General features: G+C 45.1%; 1 protein-coding gene across 5 annotated transcripts in view; it reads left to right on the forward strand.

Moving 5' to 3' along the window:
• The first annotated feature begins 696 nt into the window (after positions 1–696).
• SP3 (Sp3 transcription factor) overlaps positions 697–14,300 on the forward strand; it is a 37,354-nt gene continuing 23,750 nt past the window's right edge. For 4 of the 5 annotated variants that reach the window (XR_014228150.1, XM_082311654.1, XM_082311656.1 and 1 more), the window contains exons 1-4: positions 697–975; positions 1,299–1,423; positions 1,601–1,717; positions 12,162–13,524. Coding sequence is in view for 4 of the 5 variants with exons in the window: in XM_082311654.1 (XP_082167780.1) it covers positions 969–975; positions 1,299–1,423; positions 1,601–1,717; positions 12,162–13,524 (1,612 nt within the window). In the remaining variant the exon portion in view is untranslated. The remainder of the gene's footprint in view (positions 976–1,298; positions 1,424–1,600; positions 1,718–12,161; positions 13,525–14,300) is intronic. The other variant, XM_082311655.1, reaches the window with a different exon arrangement.

Raw genomic sequence — 14,300 nt, forward strand, 5'->3', positions numbered from 1 at the left:
CGTCCCGCAGGAGGGGTCGGGCGGCCCTGCAGCCTCCGGCGCCCGGCGCTGGCGCGGGGCCGCCGCCAGGCAGGGCCTGCCCGGGCGGGCCGGCTCCCCTGGGGACGGCGCGCCGACATCTTAGCGCCGGCGGGGACAAAGCGCGGCGGCAGCAGCGGCGGGGGCTGCCGTCAGGGCGCAGCTCGACGGCCGCCCCGTAGCCGCGGCTGTCGCCAGCCGTGAGTGACACCCCCGCGGGGAGATTTCAAACGAGCGCGGCTCCGGCCCGGCGCCTCCCGGGCACAGGCGCACCGCGCCGCCTGCGCGGCGGGGGGACGGGGGGGGCGACGGGGGAGGGGGGGAGAGCGCGGCCGCCGCGCAGCTGTGCCTCTGCGTTGACCCCTGCGGCGCGGGCGGGCGGCCAGGCCCCGCGGGCCGCCTCGCCCCGGCGCGGCGGCGGGGCAGCCCGGCGGCGGGGCCGCCTCCCCGCGGCGCGGGGGCCGCGCGGGCCCGGGCCGTAGCAGGCCGCGGGCCCTCGGCGGGCGCCGCTCATTGTTCCTCGCACAAGCCCTGGCAAACAGGAAGCCGCCTCGGCATGGGGCGCCCCCCCCGCCCCTGGCGAGTGACTGGCAGGCCGGGCGGCCAGTGCGAGCGGCGGCGGCGGCGAAGCGCAGCCAATGAGCGCGCGCGCGCGGGCGTAGGCGGGAGTTCCGGGCTGGCAGGCGGGCGGGCGGGCGGCGGTGTCGGCCGGGCCCCCTCTCCCGCTGCAAGCCCCACCTTTCGGCTTTCCCGCACCGTCAATCAAAATAGGAAAAAAAACCCCGGAGTAGGCTCGGGCCGCCGCCGCCGCTTCAGCCCGTGAGCACAATAAGCATGTCCCCGGCGGCAGCCGCCTAGCCCCAGCCAGCAGGGCCTGTGTGCGAGCCAGCCAGCCTGCCTGCCTGCCTCCCGCCCAGCCAGCCAGCCAGCCGGCCGCTCGCACTCACACCATGACCGGTACGTACGCACCGACCGAGCCGCCCCGCGGGGCTCCCTGCTCCTGCTCCGGCCCTGCGCTTCCCCGCTCCGGCCCCGGAGCGTCCGTGTGCGAGCGAGGCGAGAGCGGCACTGAGAGCAGCAGCAGGAGGAGCAGGGGGAGGAGGGAGAAGAGGGGCAGGGGCAGCAGCACGGGGAGGAGGAGGAGGAGGAGGAGGAGGGCTCCGTGCGGGAGGGCGGGGGGAGCGCTGGGGTTAGGGGGGGGGAGAGGGAGGGAGGAAGAGGGAGGGGGGTGATCGCTCCCGTCAGTGACTCTCCCCTCCCCCTCCCCGCTGTGCCCGCAGCTCCCGAGAAGCCCGTGAAACAAGAGGAAATGGCTGCCTTAGACGTGGACAGCAGCAGCCACAGCGAGTATCTCCAGCACGGCAACGGCGCCGCCTCGGCCTCCGCCGGGGCGGCCGCCCCCCAGGTAAGCGCAGGCCCGGCCGGGCCCCTTCCCCCCTCCCCCGAGTGACACGTTGTGAGCGGGTGCGGGAGCCGGTGCCGCCGCCGCCGCTTCCTGTGTGCGCGTCTGCGAGGAGCCCGGTCGCTGTCCCGCACTAACCGCCACCCACTTTCTCTCCCTGAACCCGCCCATTGTGGGTAGGACGCTCAGCCGTCACCGCTCGCTCTGCTGGCGGCCACCTGCAGCAAGATCGGCCCGCCGTCGCCGGAGGAGGATGAGGCCGCCGCCGCCGCCGCTGCCTCTCACTCTGCCGGAGCGGTGAGTGCCCGCCCCGCCGCTCTCGCACGGCCTGCCGGGGGGAGAGACAGCACAGCCAGCCAGCCCGCCCGCCCGGGGGGAGGGACGGGACACACGGCACTGCCCGCCCGGGGGGAGGGACGATAGCAGGGCCGACCTGCCAGGAGAGGGGTCCCCGGGCTCCCCTGCCTCTCCAGGAGGAGCCGGGCTCCCGGGAGGAGGAGGGAGCCTGGCTCCCCCCTCTCCCGCCGCTGGGAGCGGCGCCTTCATTTACTTTCAAACCCGGGGGGGGGGGGGGGGGGAGGCGGGGGAAATCTCCCTCCCCCGGCCCTGGCACCGGAGCGGCTCGGTCGGCACCCGGCGAGGCTGGGAGGCATCTCACCTCCACCTGAGCGCACCCCCGGACTCCTCTCCTTAGCTGTCAGCCTGGAACCGCGCGCCCGGGCAGCAGCACAAAATGAAGGCTGGCTGTGGGGAAGGATGTAGTTAGAAGTAAAATGGCTGTTTAGAAGCGAACGCGGTGGTGGAAAGCTGCTTCCTGTATCGACGCTGTTTTTTCTAGGTGCAGTTATCATGCAGTCCCTCGTATTGCAAACTGAATTTCTGGCCTTATCTCTCATGCGCTGTCGGCTCTGAAAGGAGCCTTGATGACCTTGGGACCTTGCGTGATGAGATGGATCTTGCAGACTAGAAATGTATTCTTGCTGAAGCTAGTTTAACCATCTCCCTAACAAAAGCCTAATGGAAACTCGTATGTTCCTTAATTGGTTTAGCTAAACTCTCTCGTTGATGTATGCTCATAAAGTTAAAAGAGATGGGGCATTCCTAAATAACCGATACCTAAAAATATCGCTATATATTAAAAGGGAGTTCCAAAATACCTTTTAAAATGGCATGATGAAGTATTTTTTGGCCTTAGTCCTTGGGAAATCGCATAGATTACCTCTGGGGTTTTTTTTGGTTTGGTTTGGGTTTTTTTTTGTTTCACAAAAAGGGTTTTAAAACAAGCAAAAAAAAGCTCCTTTTTTTTTTTTGCTTTTAAAGCAAGTCTTGTTTTTTTTTAAACTTGCTGTACAACAGCCTTGTATGTTTTTAGGATTCTGCAAATAGGAAAAAAAACCTGCAAAGTGTTGTACTGGTGGATGAAGTAGCTTTGGCAAGCTTTTAACAAATGTCAAAATGTTAATGGTAATGTTAAGTTTACTAAATACTCGAGTGCTACACTTTAAAATTCTTTTCATCTGTATGTTTCACTTTACATAAAGGGAAGCTGCAGCAAAATAGTTGTCTGAGGTCATACAGCAGGTTGTAGACTAATGACAGAGCTCGAAAAAATATTAAGATTCTGACCCCCTTTCAAGTGTCCTTTCTGTTGAACCTGTTTATTTTCTTAAGCAGTATACTTTTAAAAATCTTTCTAGACATTGTGAAGTGCCTGATACCTCTAAAATTTGTTTCATAATACCAGATGCATACAGTGCTGAAAAGTGGAATGTTGGATCTGTCTCTTGCATAAACATAAACATTGAAAAATGAATGATGCTTAAATGATAGCTTGCTTTCCTTGAGGTTGTTCTCATTTTAAAGCTGGAATTGTGCATCTTGAGGATGGGTTGATCGCTTAGCACGAGCGGTGCTAGGTCTGACGGGGTACTAGAGTGTTATTACAGGACAAACGGTTCCTGATAGTTCAAAATGGGAAAAGCAGTTTTGAAACAGTACTACTTTATTCCTGTTAAATTCATCTGTTTTTATGTTTATGTATAAGGGGCTTGTCAGGGCAAGGTGGAAGCAATTCAAGAGAAGCCAAAATCTTAGCTAAAACTAAATACGAGTATAAACTCACTCGCTGCTTTTCATACATGCAGTTAGGCCCCTCCTACATATCTGCTGTGAGTTAGGTTATAGCATTCTGGTAATTTTTACACTCCTACAACATAGCTCTTGAATGATTCAGAATATTTTGGGTGGAAACTAAATATAATCTGGAGGAGATACCTACAGTAGCCGAACTAGACACTGGAGTTAATTAAGATGACCTTAATAAAGGGAGGGGAGGGACTAAAGTCTCTGAAATATATTCCTTGTGAAAAACAGAATGCTAAAGGGAATTTAGTGCAGTAAAGATTTTCTTTTTTTTTTTTTTTTCCCCCTGGTCCCCTGAGTGTATCTTATTGGGTGTGGAAGAAGGAGGGAGGAGCTAAAAAGGCTTAAATTGTGGGTGCCTCATAACTCATATGGAAAATGAAATCTATATGCATGAACACAGATAAATTGTGTTCTTGGGGTTTGTGATGCTCATCCCTTTCCCAGGAGTATAGATGAATCAGTTTGATATCTGTATATGAGTGATGGTGCCTAATGTAGCGATGGGGGTGCAGTCCTTTCCCAATGTCTTCTATACCCGGACTGCAGTTCCGACTGCTGAACATCTGGTAGAACGCTCAAGCCATATAAATGGATAGTAGAAGTTAAATAGGCGTTTCCTTTTAGAAGCATTTGAAGAGCTTGCATGTATAAGGATAGTGGTGCTGTGTTTTTGGCGTTATTTTGTTAATGCTTTACTGACATTTGCTTGGTAGGAACTGGCAGGGCTGGAGCCAGTATGCTAGGCTAGCCAGTTACTGCACAGTGCTTTCCTGGCTGAAATGGTATGCTGCAGCTGCTCCCCAAGAGACCAGGAGTATGATTTAAAAGCAACAGCAACAACAAAACTCCCATAGGAACACAGGGAATATTGAGTGTCTGGGATTTGGGGAAGAGCTGGAGCAAATGTGATTGTGTTTGCTGTGATCTCGTTGGCCCTGCTTTGAGCCCAGGGCTTGGACCAGGTGACCTTCAGAGGTCCTTTCCAACTGAAATTATGCTATGATTCTATGTTGGTATCTGAATCCAAGCCTGCTGTTTGAATGGACGCCACTTTTATGCCACTGACAGGATTAGTGTGGAAATAAAAAGACTAGTGAACGTGGCAACTGCTTGGTATGGAAAGCAAGACGGTTGACAGAACTAAACTCAACCCTCTTCTCCCTTCCATCCTGTCAATGAACTGGGCAGGCTGTCTCTAGTCCACAGGGTTTTCAGCTCAGCCCAGGATTCTGGTTAGAGCTATATTTACTTTTGGATGACAAAATACTAGCAGGCATTACTGCTGATCTCATCTTTGTGCGTTGATGGAGATTGCAGTCTTTCAGCTTAGGCTTTGACACTGCAATTTATTCTGCGTACGACCATCCGACACCAATGCTTTGTGTTTTGCCCGCTGGTGTTTGGTTTTAATGTAGACGGCCTTAGCTGGTGGCTTGCTTACCTGAGAATCTTTTCCTCGATTGCCATACTGCTGCATCCATGGTTGGTTCAAATGCTTGCCATGGAAACATCCCCTCAAATATTGCTGCCTGCTGGTGTGTATGAAAGCCTTGCTGGGATGGTATGCGCTACTGCCTGACCTAGAATGACAGCTCATATGTTTTGACCTCTCTGGATGTCTTTTCCTCTCTTGGGAATTTAAAGTCTGAGAATTTTTAGTTTGGGTCTTGCCTTTTCACTGTTTATCGTTGACTAATAATTCTACTTTAAACTTTCATATTTAGGGTTCTTTCGCATTTAGTTATAAATACTCTAGTTTAATTCCAGTTTAAACATCTGTAAAGACTTTAGCATTAGGTGAAAAGAAGGAGCAAAGTAGAAGGTGGCAGAGCCGTCCATAGGGGAGAAGACAAAAAGAGGAAACATTCTAAAATTTAGGTCCAGCAAAGTCTTGATGGACAATTGTATGGTTGTTGCATGATCAGATGATTGTTCAAGAAGCTACAAAGTTGACATGATAACCAGTAGTTTATGTTCTCTTACTTCATTGCAATGCAAAGCTAAAGACACTCTCTTGAACTGTCATGCTCCCAAGGACCATTCTTACGGTTGTGCTGGGCATGGCTGGGGTAGGTGAGGATACAGTGCAAGACTGATGGGAGTGCAGGGTGGGAAGACTGGAAGGCGGGTGAATTGAGAGAAGTGGCAGGCTGGCTGAGAAAACTGTTGGCTCTGAGAGCCGCCAAAGAATGGGAGCTGTCAGAGGTCACTGCCCCAGTTGTGGTACGTAGTTGCATCTAGTGCATTGCAGGCTGCACTGATTCTTTAGTCTTTAAAAAAAAATAAAAAAAAAGCAGGAGGGAATGATTTATTTGTGTTGTTGCTTACCAACAATATGTGGAAAACATTTGGAGAGGTTAATAATTAGCAATGTGGGGAAGATGAGTATCGTTTCTCTGCTGTAGACAAAGCATTTGTTTGTATCTTCTACAAATAAAGGCTGGAGTGTTATAAGACTGCATTGGCATATCTTGAGTTTTAGAATTGAGTATCAGTGCTTCACAGAACTTAATGAAAATCTGGAATTCCAGTTTGTTTATGCCTCAGAACGTTACTTTAACCATCTGAGATGCAACCAGCTTAACCTCGGTTTAGGTGGAAACAGTAATAGTGCTGATAGGACAGAGAAATATGGAGACATTTTAAATTTCATGTTTTCCACTAGGCAAAAATATGGATGAATGCCATGTGTCAGAATTATCCATACTTCTTAGTTGTCAGGACTATATGATGGTTTTGAAGAAGCTCAAAGTTACTCTGACATCCATTTTCTCCTTTATGGGTGATAATATAGCTTCCTGATGCTAAGTTTCTGGATGTGAACAGATGTACCAGAACGTGTTCAGCCACCATAGAAAAGTCTGCCTGGGATTGTCTTGCTCTTCTCAGTTTTATACTTTTGCAAAACAGAGAAGTTTCAGGTTGGAGGTACTGCCTACCAGTATGTTTCCCCTGCTGCTGTCCAGAAGCTCACCTTTTAAAATGTTCTTCGATTTTTGCATTCCGATTATGTCTTCCTAGTGCTGGATCAGAACCAAGTGTAGAAGTTCTTTTACAGGTGCTTTTAGGATGTTCTTAAAAAATTTGTTTTATTTCCCTTTACTGTTTTAGAGAAAGTGAAAAAATATATGTTTTCAAACATTTCCATATTTAAAGACAGCATAAACCAAAAAGTTCTCTCTCTGATATTTAAATATTAGCAAGGAGTGTAAGCTTTCATAGAACAGTTGAGGCTGGTAAGGATTTCTGGAGATTGTCTGGTCCAACCCCCTTGCTGAAAGCACAGTCAATGAGAGCAGGTTGCTCAGGACTGTGTCCAGTGAGCTTTGAATATCTCCAAGGATGGAGACTCCACAACCTCTCTGGGCAGCCTGTTCCAGTGTTCCATCACCCTTATGGTAAAAAAAGGAAAAGTTTTTTATTATGTTATGGGGGACAGAGTCAAAAGCCCGACTAAAGTAGTGATAAATAATATCCCTTGCCTAACCCCATCTACCAAGCTACTTGTCTCATCATAGAAGGGTGTCAGGTTAGTTAATGAAGCATCATTTCCCCTTCCTAAGTCTAGGCTGACTACTTCTGATCACCTTCCTTTTTTACCCTCGCCAAAGTTATTTGAAGGTTCCCCCACCCCACCCCCTGCAAGGTTATTTTCAAGGTTATTTGTTCCAGTGCCTTCCCAAAGATCCTCTTTCTTGCCCTTCTTGATGATTTGGTAGAGCCTTCAGCATCTGAGTTGAAGGCACAAGGAAAATGAACCATTTCACACAAACTTCTATGCAAAATTCTAGTTTGGCATACAGTTACGTAGAGATTAATACACATACATGGATTAATAATTAATAAACAAATGAAGTTCCATGCAATCTAGTTAAAAATGCCTCCTTGTTGCCATGTCTCATTCCTTAATACTGCAGCTTTCTTGTTTCTCCTAATGTCAAGGACATTGTCTTGTCTTAATTTAGACAGGTTCTGCACTTCTGCTGATTAAAAACAAGCTATTAAAGTTTTGGGTCCAGTTGTCCATCTCAAGAAAAAAGATGTAGACATTCCTTAAATAAGACACAATTAAATATTAGATATGTTTCACCAAATTGGAACTGTCTTTTAAAATAACATTTTAAGCAGCCCCAGATAATACTTTTTCCCTGAAACATTCTTTGATTCTCTAAACTTTTTATTTGGGCAAATGTATTTCTCTGAATTGAGTGGCTTCATTGGCAGAGGGCTGAAACATGCAACAGAATTAATTTGCCTTAACAAGCAGCTTTGTGTCAGCTGAACCACAGTGACTGATGTTGAACGTGTTTTTAACCTATGGCAAATACAAGATAGAATGTATTAGCTCATACCTTAATGAAAGAGTTGAAGCAAGTGCATTTTATCTTATATTTGTAATGACCTAAGAATGCACAGATAGTTTACTGTAGCTTGGTAAACACATGGTATTAAACTCATGCATTAGAGCCCTAACTCTTTCATAAAACAACAATTTGGATGAGGCAGTGGCCAATCATCTTCATTAGGTATGTGATTTTTAAATGTTTAGGAGCTCGTGACTCATTATCTGACCACCTCTGCTTGTTTTGCTGATGCTTTTGCTCCAGGACTAAATGGGGCAAAAGTGACTTTCTGAAAAGTGCAGCAAAAAGCAGTCCACAATAGATTGGCACAGATAAACGTTTGGTAGTTCTTTAGCAATAAAATACTGATGGCTAATGGCATGTGTCCAGTTGATCACATTTGACATGTTGAAATGCAGGTGCCTACAACATCTACCAGTTCTTACAGGGATGTTTCTCCCCTTTCCAGTTTTAGTTTGGTGAAGGATGTTTTATTTTTTTCAACCCAAGTCCCATCCCTCAACATGGTTTAGATCAGTTTTTAAAGTTATTTTATCTTCTGTATGTGTTTCTCTTATCTCCTTCCACATTTGACTTAACGTTGCTCTAATTTTCTCTAAACAAATTGAACAAGACAATTATTAGCTTTCTATTTATCATGACCCCTCTTTCTTCAGGGATGAGAATTTTGGTTCAGAGAGATCTCTTTATTTTACCCACTGGAAATGATACAAGGCTTGTTAAAGAATCAAGAGACAGGCTGAACAGTGGTTGTTGCTTCCACTCTTTGGTGGTACTTGACCTTTCTTCAGGTGGACGTATCATTTGATTTTAATTCTTCCTGTGCCTTGTGCCAGCTACTCTCTTTGCTCTGTTCCTGTCTTTCTCTTGTTTCCTGATACTGCTTCCAGTGAACTCCCCGTTGCTTCCCGTTCTCTCCTCCTTGGCTGAGTAGTGCTAATGCTGAACTTTCCTCAGATCTTTGTCCCTTCCTCTTGACACAGAGCCTTTGGATTGCAACCGTCCAGTCCTCTCTTAAAGGAGCAGCTTCCAAATAACTGCTGTCTGAGTATCAGTTGATAAGGAAAAGAACTGTTGCTTTCTAAGTATTTTTCACGGATGGCTGAGAGACAGCAAACAAACTCTGGTCTATTAGGACTGTGCTGTAAAGATCAGTAAGCGAGTGGGCTGTAGATGTTGCTGCTCGTACATCAGTGGTAGAACTTTGAGTTACTACAACAATGCTTAATTGCTTGAGGATGCAGTGAAAAGTTACTACTCTTTTTAGTAGGAAAAAGAGTCCAAGAAACGTCCTACTAGCTCAGCAGACTTTGAGAAAGGGTACAACAGTCAAACTTGTTATGACAGGTTGATGACCAGTTGAGGTAGGAGATCATCCTCAAATACTCTTTACCGTACAGGGTTTTTTTCATGTTTTAATACTAGTAAGTTTGGTAGCTGCTAGATAGCTTCGTGAAAGCCTCACCCTCATTTTGCCCCTCCCTCCTCATGATTCATCTGGTAGTGTCTGATATAGCCAGCTGTATGAGCAACATGTGAATAACAGGCGTTTCGTGTACTATGTGTAGCCATAGCTTCATATCCACATGCACGGCTACCCTGAACTCCTCCATGGACTGATAAGTGCACCTACTAAAAGAGTGGCTCTATTGAGCTAAAACCCTTACGAAGCAGGATTTGAGGGAAGATTTCACTAGATCATGAAAAGGTGAGGAGAGGCGTGTGCCCCACATGAAAAGGGCAAAGGCCACTGAATGACGACACGGAAATCAACATGTCTGGGGAGAAGAATAATGTAGGTCATTTCCATATCATGAAGGAGATGGGTTCCCTTTGAACTATTTCTGTGGAGGATACTCATATGTATTATGTATGAGTAGACATAGACATACGATTGGGTATTAGGTCAGTCCAGTTATAGCCTAAACATTCAACATTTGCTTGTACATAGTCTTAAATCTTAAATTTCTCAGTGAGAAACTACATCAGACTTGTAATGGTTCCCATTACTTTTTCTTTCTCTCTTGTTCTAACAGATACTATCAGCACATTATGTTATACGTTTATTTTATGATGGCACATATTAAACATATAACAATCGTATTTTTGCTTTTGGTATTTTCTGACTGATGTTTACCTATGACTTTTATGGGTCTTTTGATACTTTATAAAACCTTCAGCTAATAAGTATTTATATACTAGTGAATTGAGTAGTTATGAACTTTCTTAGCAGCATTTCAGCAACCGGTACCTATGTGTAAACAATATTAAACACAAGAGTATAAATCTAATGTGGTAGTAGAGGAAAATGGATTTTTTTGCCTTTTTCTAGGTAAGATGGTGTGATATGGAATATTGCATAATTTTTTCTAATATCATAAATTATAAACTTGAAAGACTAAAGGATTTAAATATGTCCTTTAAATGAAAGGCTAATCAGTATAAAAGGAAAAGAAAATAATAACATGGAATTACCATTACTCCTTTTTCTCTTTCTGATCCTTGAAGCATTAAGGCCATAAAATTAGTTTTGTTCTGGTGATGCTGTATCTATTTACTAATAAACTACCTCAAAGATTATATATATCTTTGAGGGCAAAAGGCGGCTAGCATTCTTTTTTTTTTTCACAATCATTATTTGTACAGCTCTTGAGAGGAATTTAGAACTAAGATGTGTGTTTCCCTATTGGAAACGAAGCTTGCCAAGCACAGTAAAACTATTTTTTTAATAAGTACTCAGACTTAAATAGAGTATTTTTCTTGTACATGTAAACATTTTAGTGTTGCGGCTCAGAATAGGATAAGAAAGTGAAACTAGCAAAGTCCCAGCCTACACTGGACTAAATTCGCTTGGATGCATGCCACAGGGTTCATTCAACCTGGCTAAGTCTCAATGCCGTGTTAGAGATGCTGTGTTACAGGTGTGCTGTATTTTGCATATCCAGGTTTTATTGTAAAGGAAGTCAGAGTGCAGCATCAGATGGGAGCTGTGATATGCTCTGGTAACTTCCTTACCAGGAGTGGTCACAGGATCAATGCAGGACAAACTAGAGCTTTTCTTTCTATGTCCTGTGGACTCTTGCCAAAGAGACAAAATTTGTTTCACAGAGCTGAATGAGTTGTAAGACAAGTTACTTGTTGCTAAATATTAAGTTATTCCATTGGTTTACTGTAGTGCTGTAAAACAGATAAGGAGAAACTTAACTACATCTTTTTTAGATTGATGGTTATTTACAATACCAAGTTGGCTGACTACACAAATCTGTGCCAAGCATTGCAGGATGTTAAATCTAATTCTTACTAGTCTATTCTGAAAAAGCTTGCTTTGGTAAAGAAAGGTAAGTGCAATTTACCTTTTCTTTACTGAATAAGAAACAGAAGCGTACTACATCAGTCCTTAGGTTCTTTATTCTTCAACCATCTGGGGGTCTGTTCTGAAACATTGGCCTTTTCTGTTTTTCCAACTTAATGAAGATAGATTTTTTTAAATTTATTTTCCCCGTAACAGATTCATATGACTGATCCAGCTGTGATTTCAGTGTAAAAGTCCTTAGTTTAGAGGCCTTCTTCCCTAGTGAAACAGTAACTCATACAAGCTTATAAATACTAGGACTTTGTATTATGCATAACAAACTGAGGCTATCCAATCTTTCCAACTGTGTGACTAAGTCACCTCTTAACACTCTCCGTACTGCTGAGAGTCACAACATGCACACCTATACCATATATAACACAGAGTCAAAAGGCAGCGGAGCTCCAGGAGATACAGGCGACCCTGGCTTCATGGTGATTCCTCCACTTCTGTGCGATAGGTGCCGGGCTAGGTAAAGAGTGTAGCTGAGTCCCAGGGTGACCTGGTGATGACAGCTCCAGCAGCCCCTGCCAGCTCGCTTCTTCCCACAGCCAGGGATTTGGATTACTCAGCAGCCCCCACACCAGAATAACCCTGCTGCTGGTCACCTGACGTAGCCATGGCACAGGAGCTGCATTTGACCTGCTCGCGAGCAACATGCAGCTCACGACCCACAGGTTGGTTACCCTGACTTAGGCATTAGCTCACTTACAAAATCTGTATTTCATAGTTCTAATCCAGTTGCCGTTGTTCATATGGGCTGCATTGCATGTTTTCCAGTAGTGTATCAATCTCTAGTGTTGAATTGCATGACTGTTCTAGCATATAGTGTGTACGTCTCTTGTTTTAATTTTGTCTTTTCTTTTTTCTTTTTATTCAGACAGGGGATTTGGCTTCTGTGCAATTAACAGGAACTCCAAATAGATGGGAGGTCTTGTCTGCAGCTCCTGCCACTATAAAGGATGAAGCTGGTAATATAGTACAGATTCCAGGTGCTGCCACAGTAACTTCAAGTGGGCAGTATGTCCTTCCTATTCAGAGTTTGCAAAATCAACAAATCTTTTCTGTTGCACCAGGATCAGATTCGTCGAATGGTACAGTGTCTAACGTACAATACCAAGTAATACCCCAGATCCAGACAGCGGATGGTCAGCAGGTTCAACTTGGCTTTGCAGCCTCTTCTGATAATAGCAGTATAAATCAAGAAACTGGTCAAATTCAGATCATTCCCGGCTCTAATCAAACCATCATTGCCTCTGGAACACCTTCAGCTAATATTCAGAATATCTTATCACAGTCTGGTCAAGTCCAGGTTCAGGGAGTTGCAATTGGTGGTTCGTCTTTCCCTGGCCAAGCACAAGTAGTTGCTAACGTCCCTCTTGGACTGCCAGGAAATATTACTTTTGTACCCATCAATAGCGTTGATCTAGATTCTCTGGGACTTGGCAGTGGTTCTCAAACCATGACAGCAGGCATTAATGCAGATGGGCACTTGATAAATACTGGACAGGCCATGGATAGTTCAGATACTTCTGAAAGGACTGGTGAGCAAGTTTCTCCTGAAATTACAGAAACCGCCACTGATAATGACTTATTTGTGCCAACATCATCTTCATCACAGTTGCCCGTTACCATAGACAGTTCAAGTATATTGGAACAAAATGCAAACAACTTGACCACAACTAGTGGTCAAGTTCATAGTTCTGATCTTCAGGGAAATTACATCCAGACATCAGTCTCCGATGACACACAGGCTCAGAATATTCAGGTCTCCACAGCACAGCCAATTGTACAACACATACAGCTTCAAGAGTCTCAGCAGCCAACCAGTCAAGCCCAGATTGTACAAGGTATTGCGCAACAGACAATCCATGGTGTGCAAGCAAGTCAAAGTATATCTCAACAGGCTCTTCAAAATCTTCAGCTGCAGCTGAATCCTGGAACTTTTTTAATTCAGGCACAAACAGTGACCCCTTCTGGGCAGATAACCTGGCAGACATTTCAAGTGCAAGGAGTTCAGAACTTGCAGAACTTGCAAATTCAGAATGCACCTGGTCAACAAATAACTCTAACCCCTGTGCAGACTCTCACTCTTGGTCAAGTTGCAGCAGGTGGGGCGTTGACGTCAACTCCAGTTAGTCTAAGCACTGCTCAATTGCCAAATCTACAGACAGTTACAGTAAACTCTATAGATTCTGCTGGTATTCAGCTGCATCAAGGAGAAAATGCTGGCAGTCCTGCAGGTATTTATTTTACTCTTTTTGCAGAAAATTGTTTTTTATTATTGCATGTGGTTGGTTGAAATGGTGATAATTGTAACATTATTGTCTTGCTGTGGAAGCCTACAAAATACAGTGGGTTAAACATAGTGATGATAGATTTTATTTGAAACTATTGTTCTGTTAGAAACTGCTGTAATGGTAGAACATAGCCCCACCTCGCTTCTTTTAGTATAAGCTCCTGTAACTCCCAACTGGTCATATTACTTAACAGCGCTTCTAATACAATGTTTATCGGTGCTTGTAAGTCTTACCACGCAGAAGATCTGCATACCAAATTGAGAAGGGGGAAATCTGACTGTCAACTACCACTCTTCTAAGGCAGCGGTGTCATTAGCATACCCCATTCTTCCCAGTCCTGAATAGATGAAGTTTTCATGGAAAATCCAAATATTTCTGTTGATATAATTTTTTTCCCCCTGAAAATTTTCAGACCCCCTGAGGTGCTGTTAATCATCTGTTGTTTTGTTAAATTCATTTCCTACTGATTTGATATCAGTGTAACTATGATGTACAAAACTCATGTAAGCAGAAGTGAAACAAGATATCAAAATGGAGGCTGTGCTTAAGAACGTATGTGAATTTCTAGTACTACTTCTTTGCTTTATGTTTCAGAATGTATGATTGTTAATGATAAACTTCACAGTGTGTTCTATCTCTGTAAGCAGAGAAGAAAGGCTATTTTCTTGAAATAGGTGTTTCTTAATGTGAGAAAAAATAAACGTGCCTGTTTATTTTTG

Source organism: Platalea leucorodia, assembly GCF_965183815.1.
Source record: "Platalea leucorodia genome assembly, chromosome: 5".
Taxonomy (NCBI): Eukaryota; Metazoa; Chordata; class Aves; order Pelecaniformes; family Threskiornithidae; genus Platalea; species Platalea leucorodia.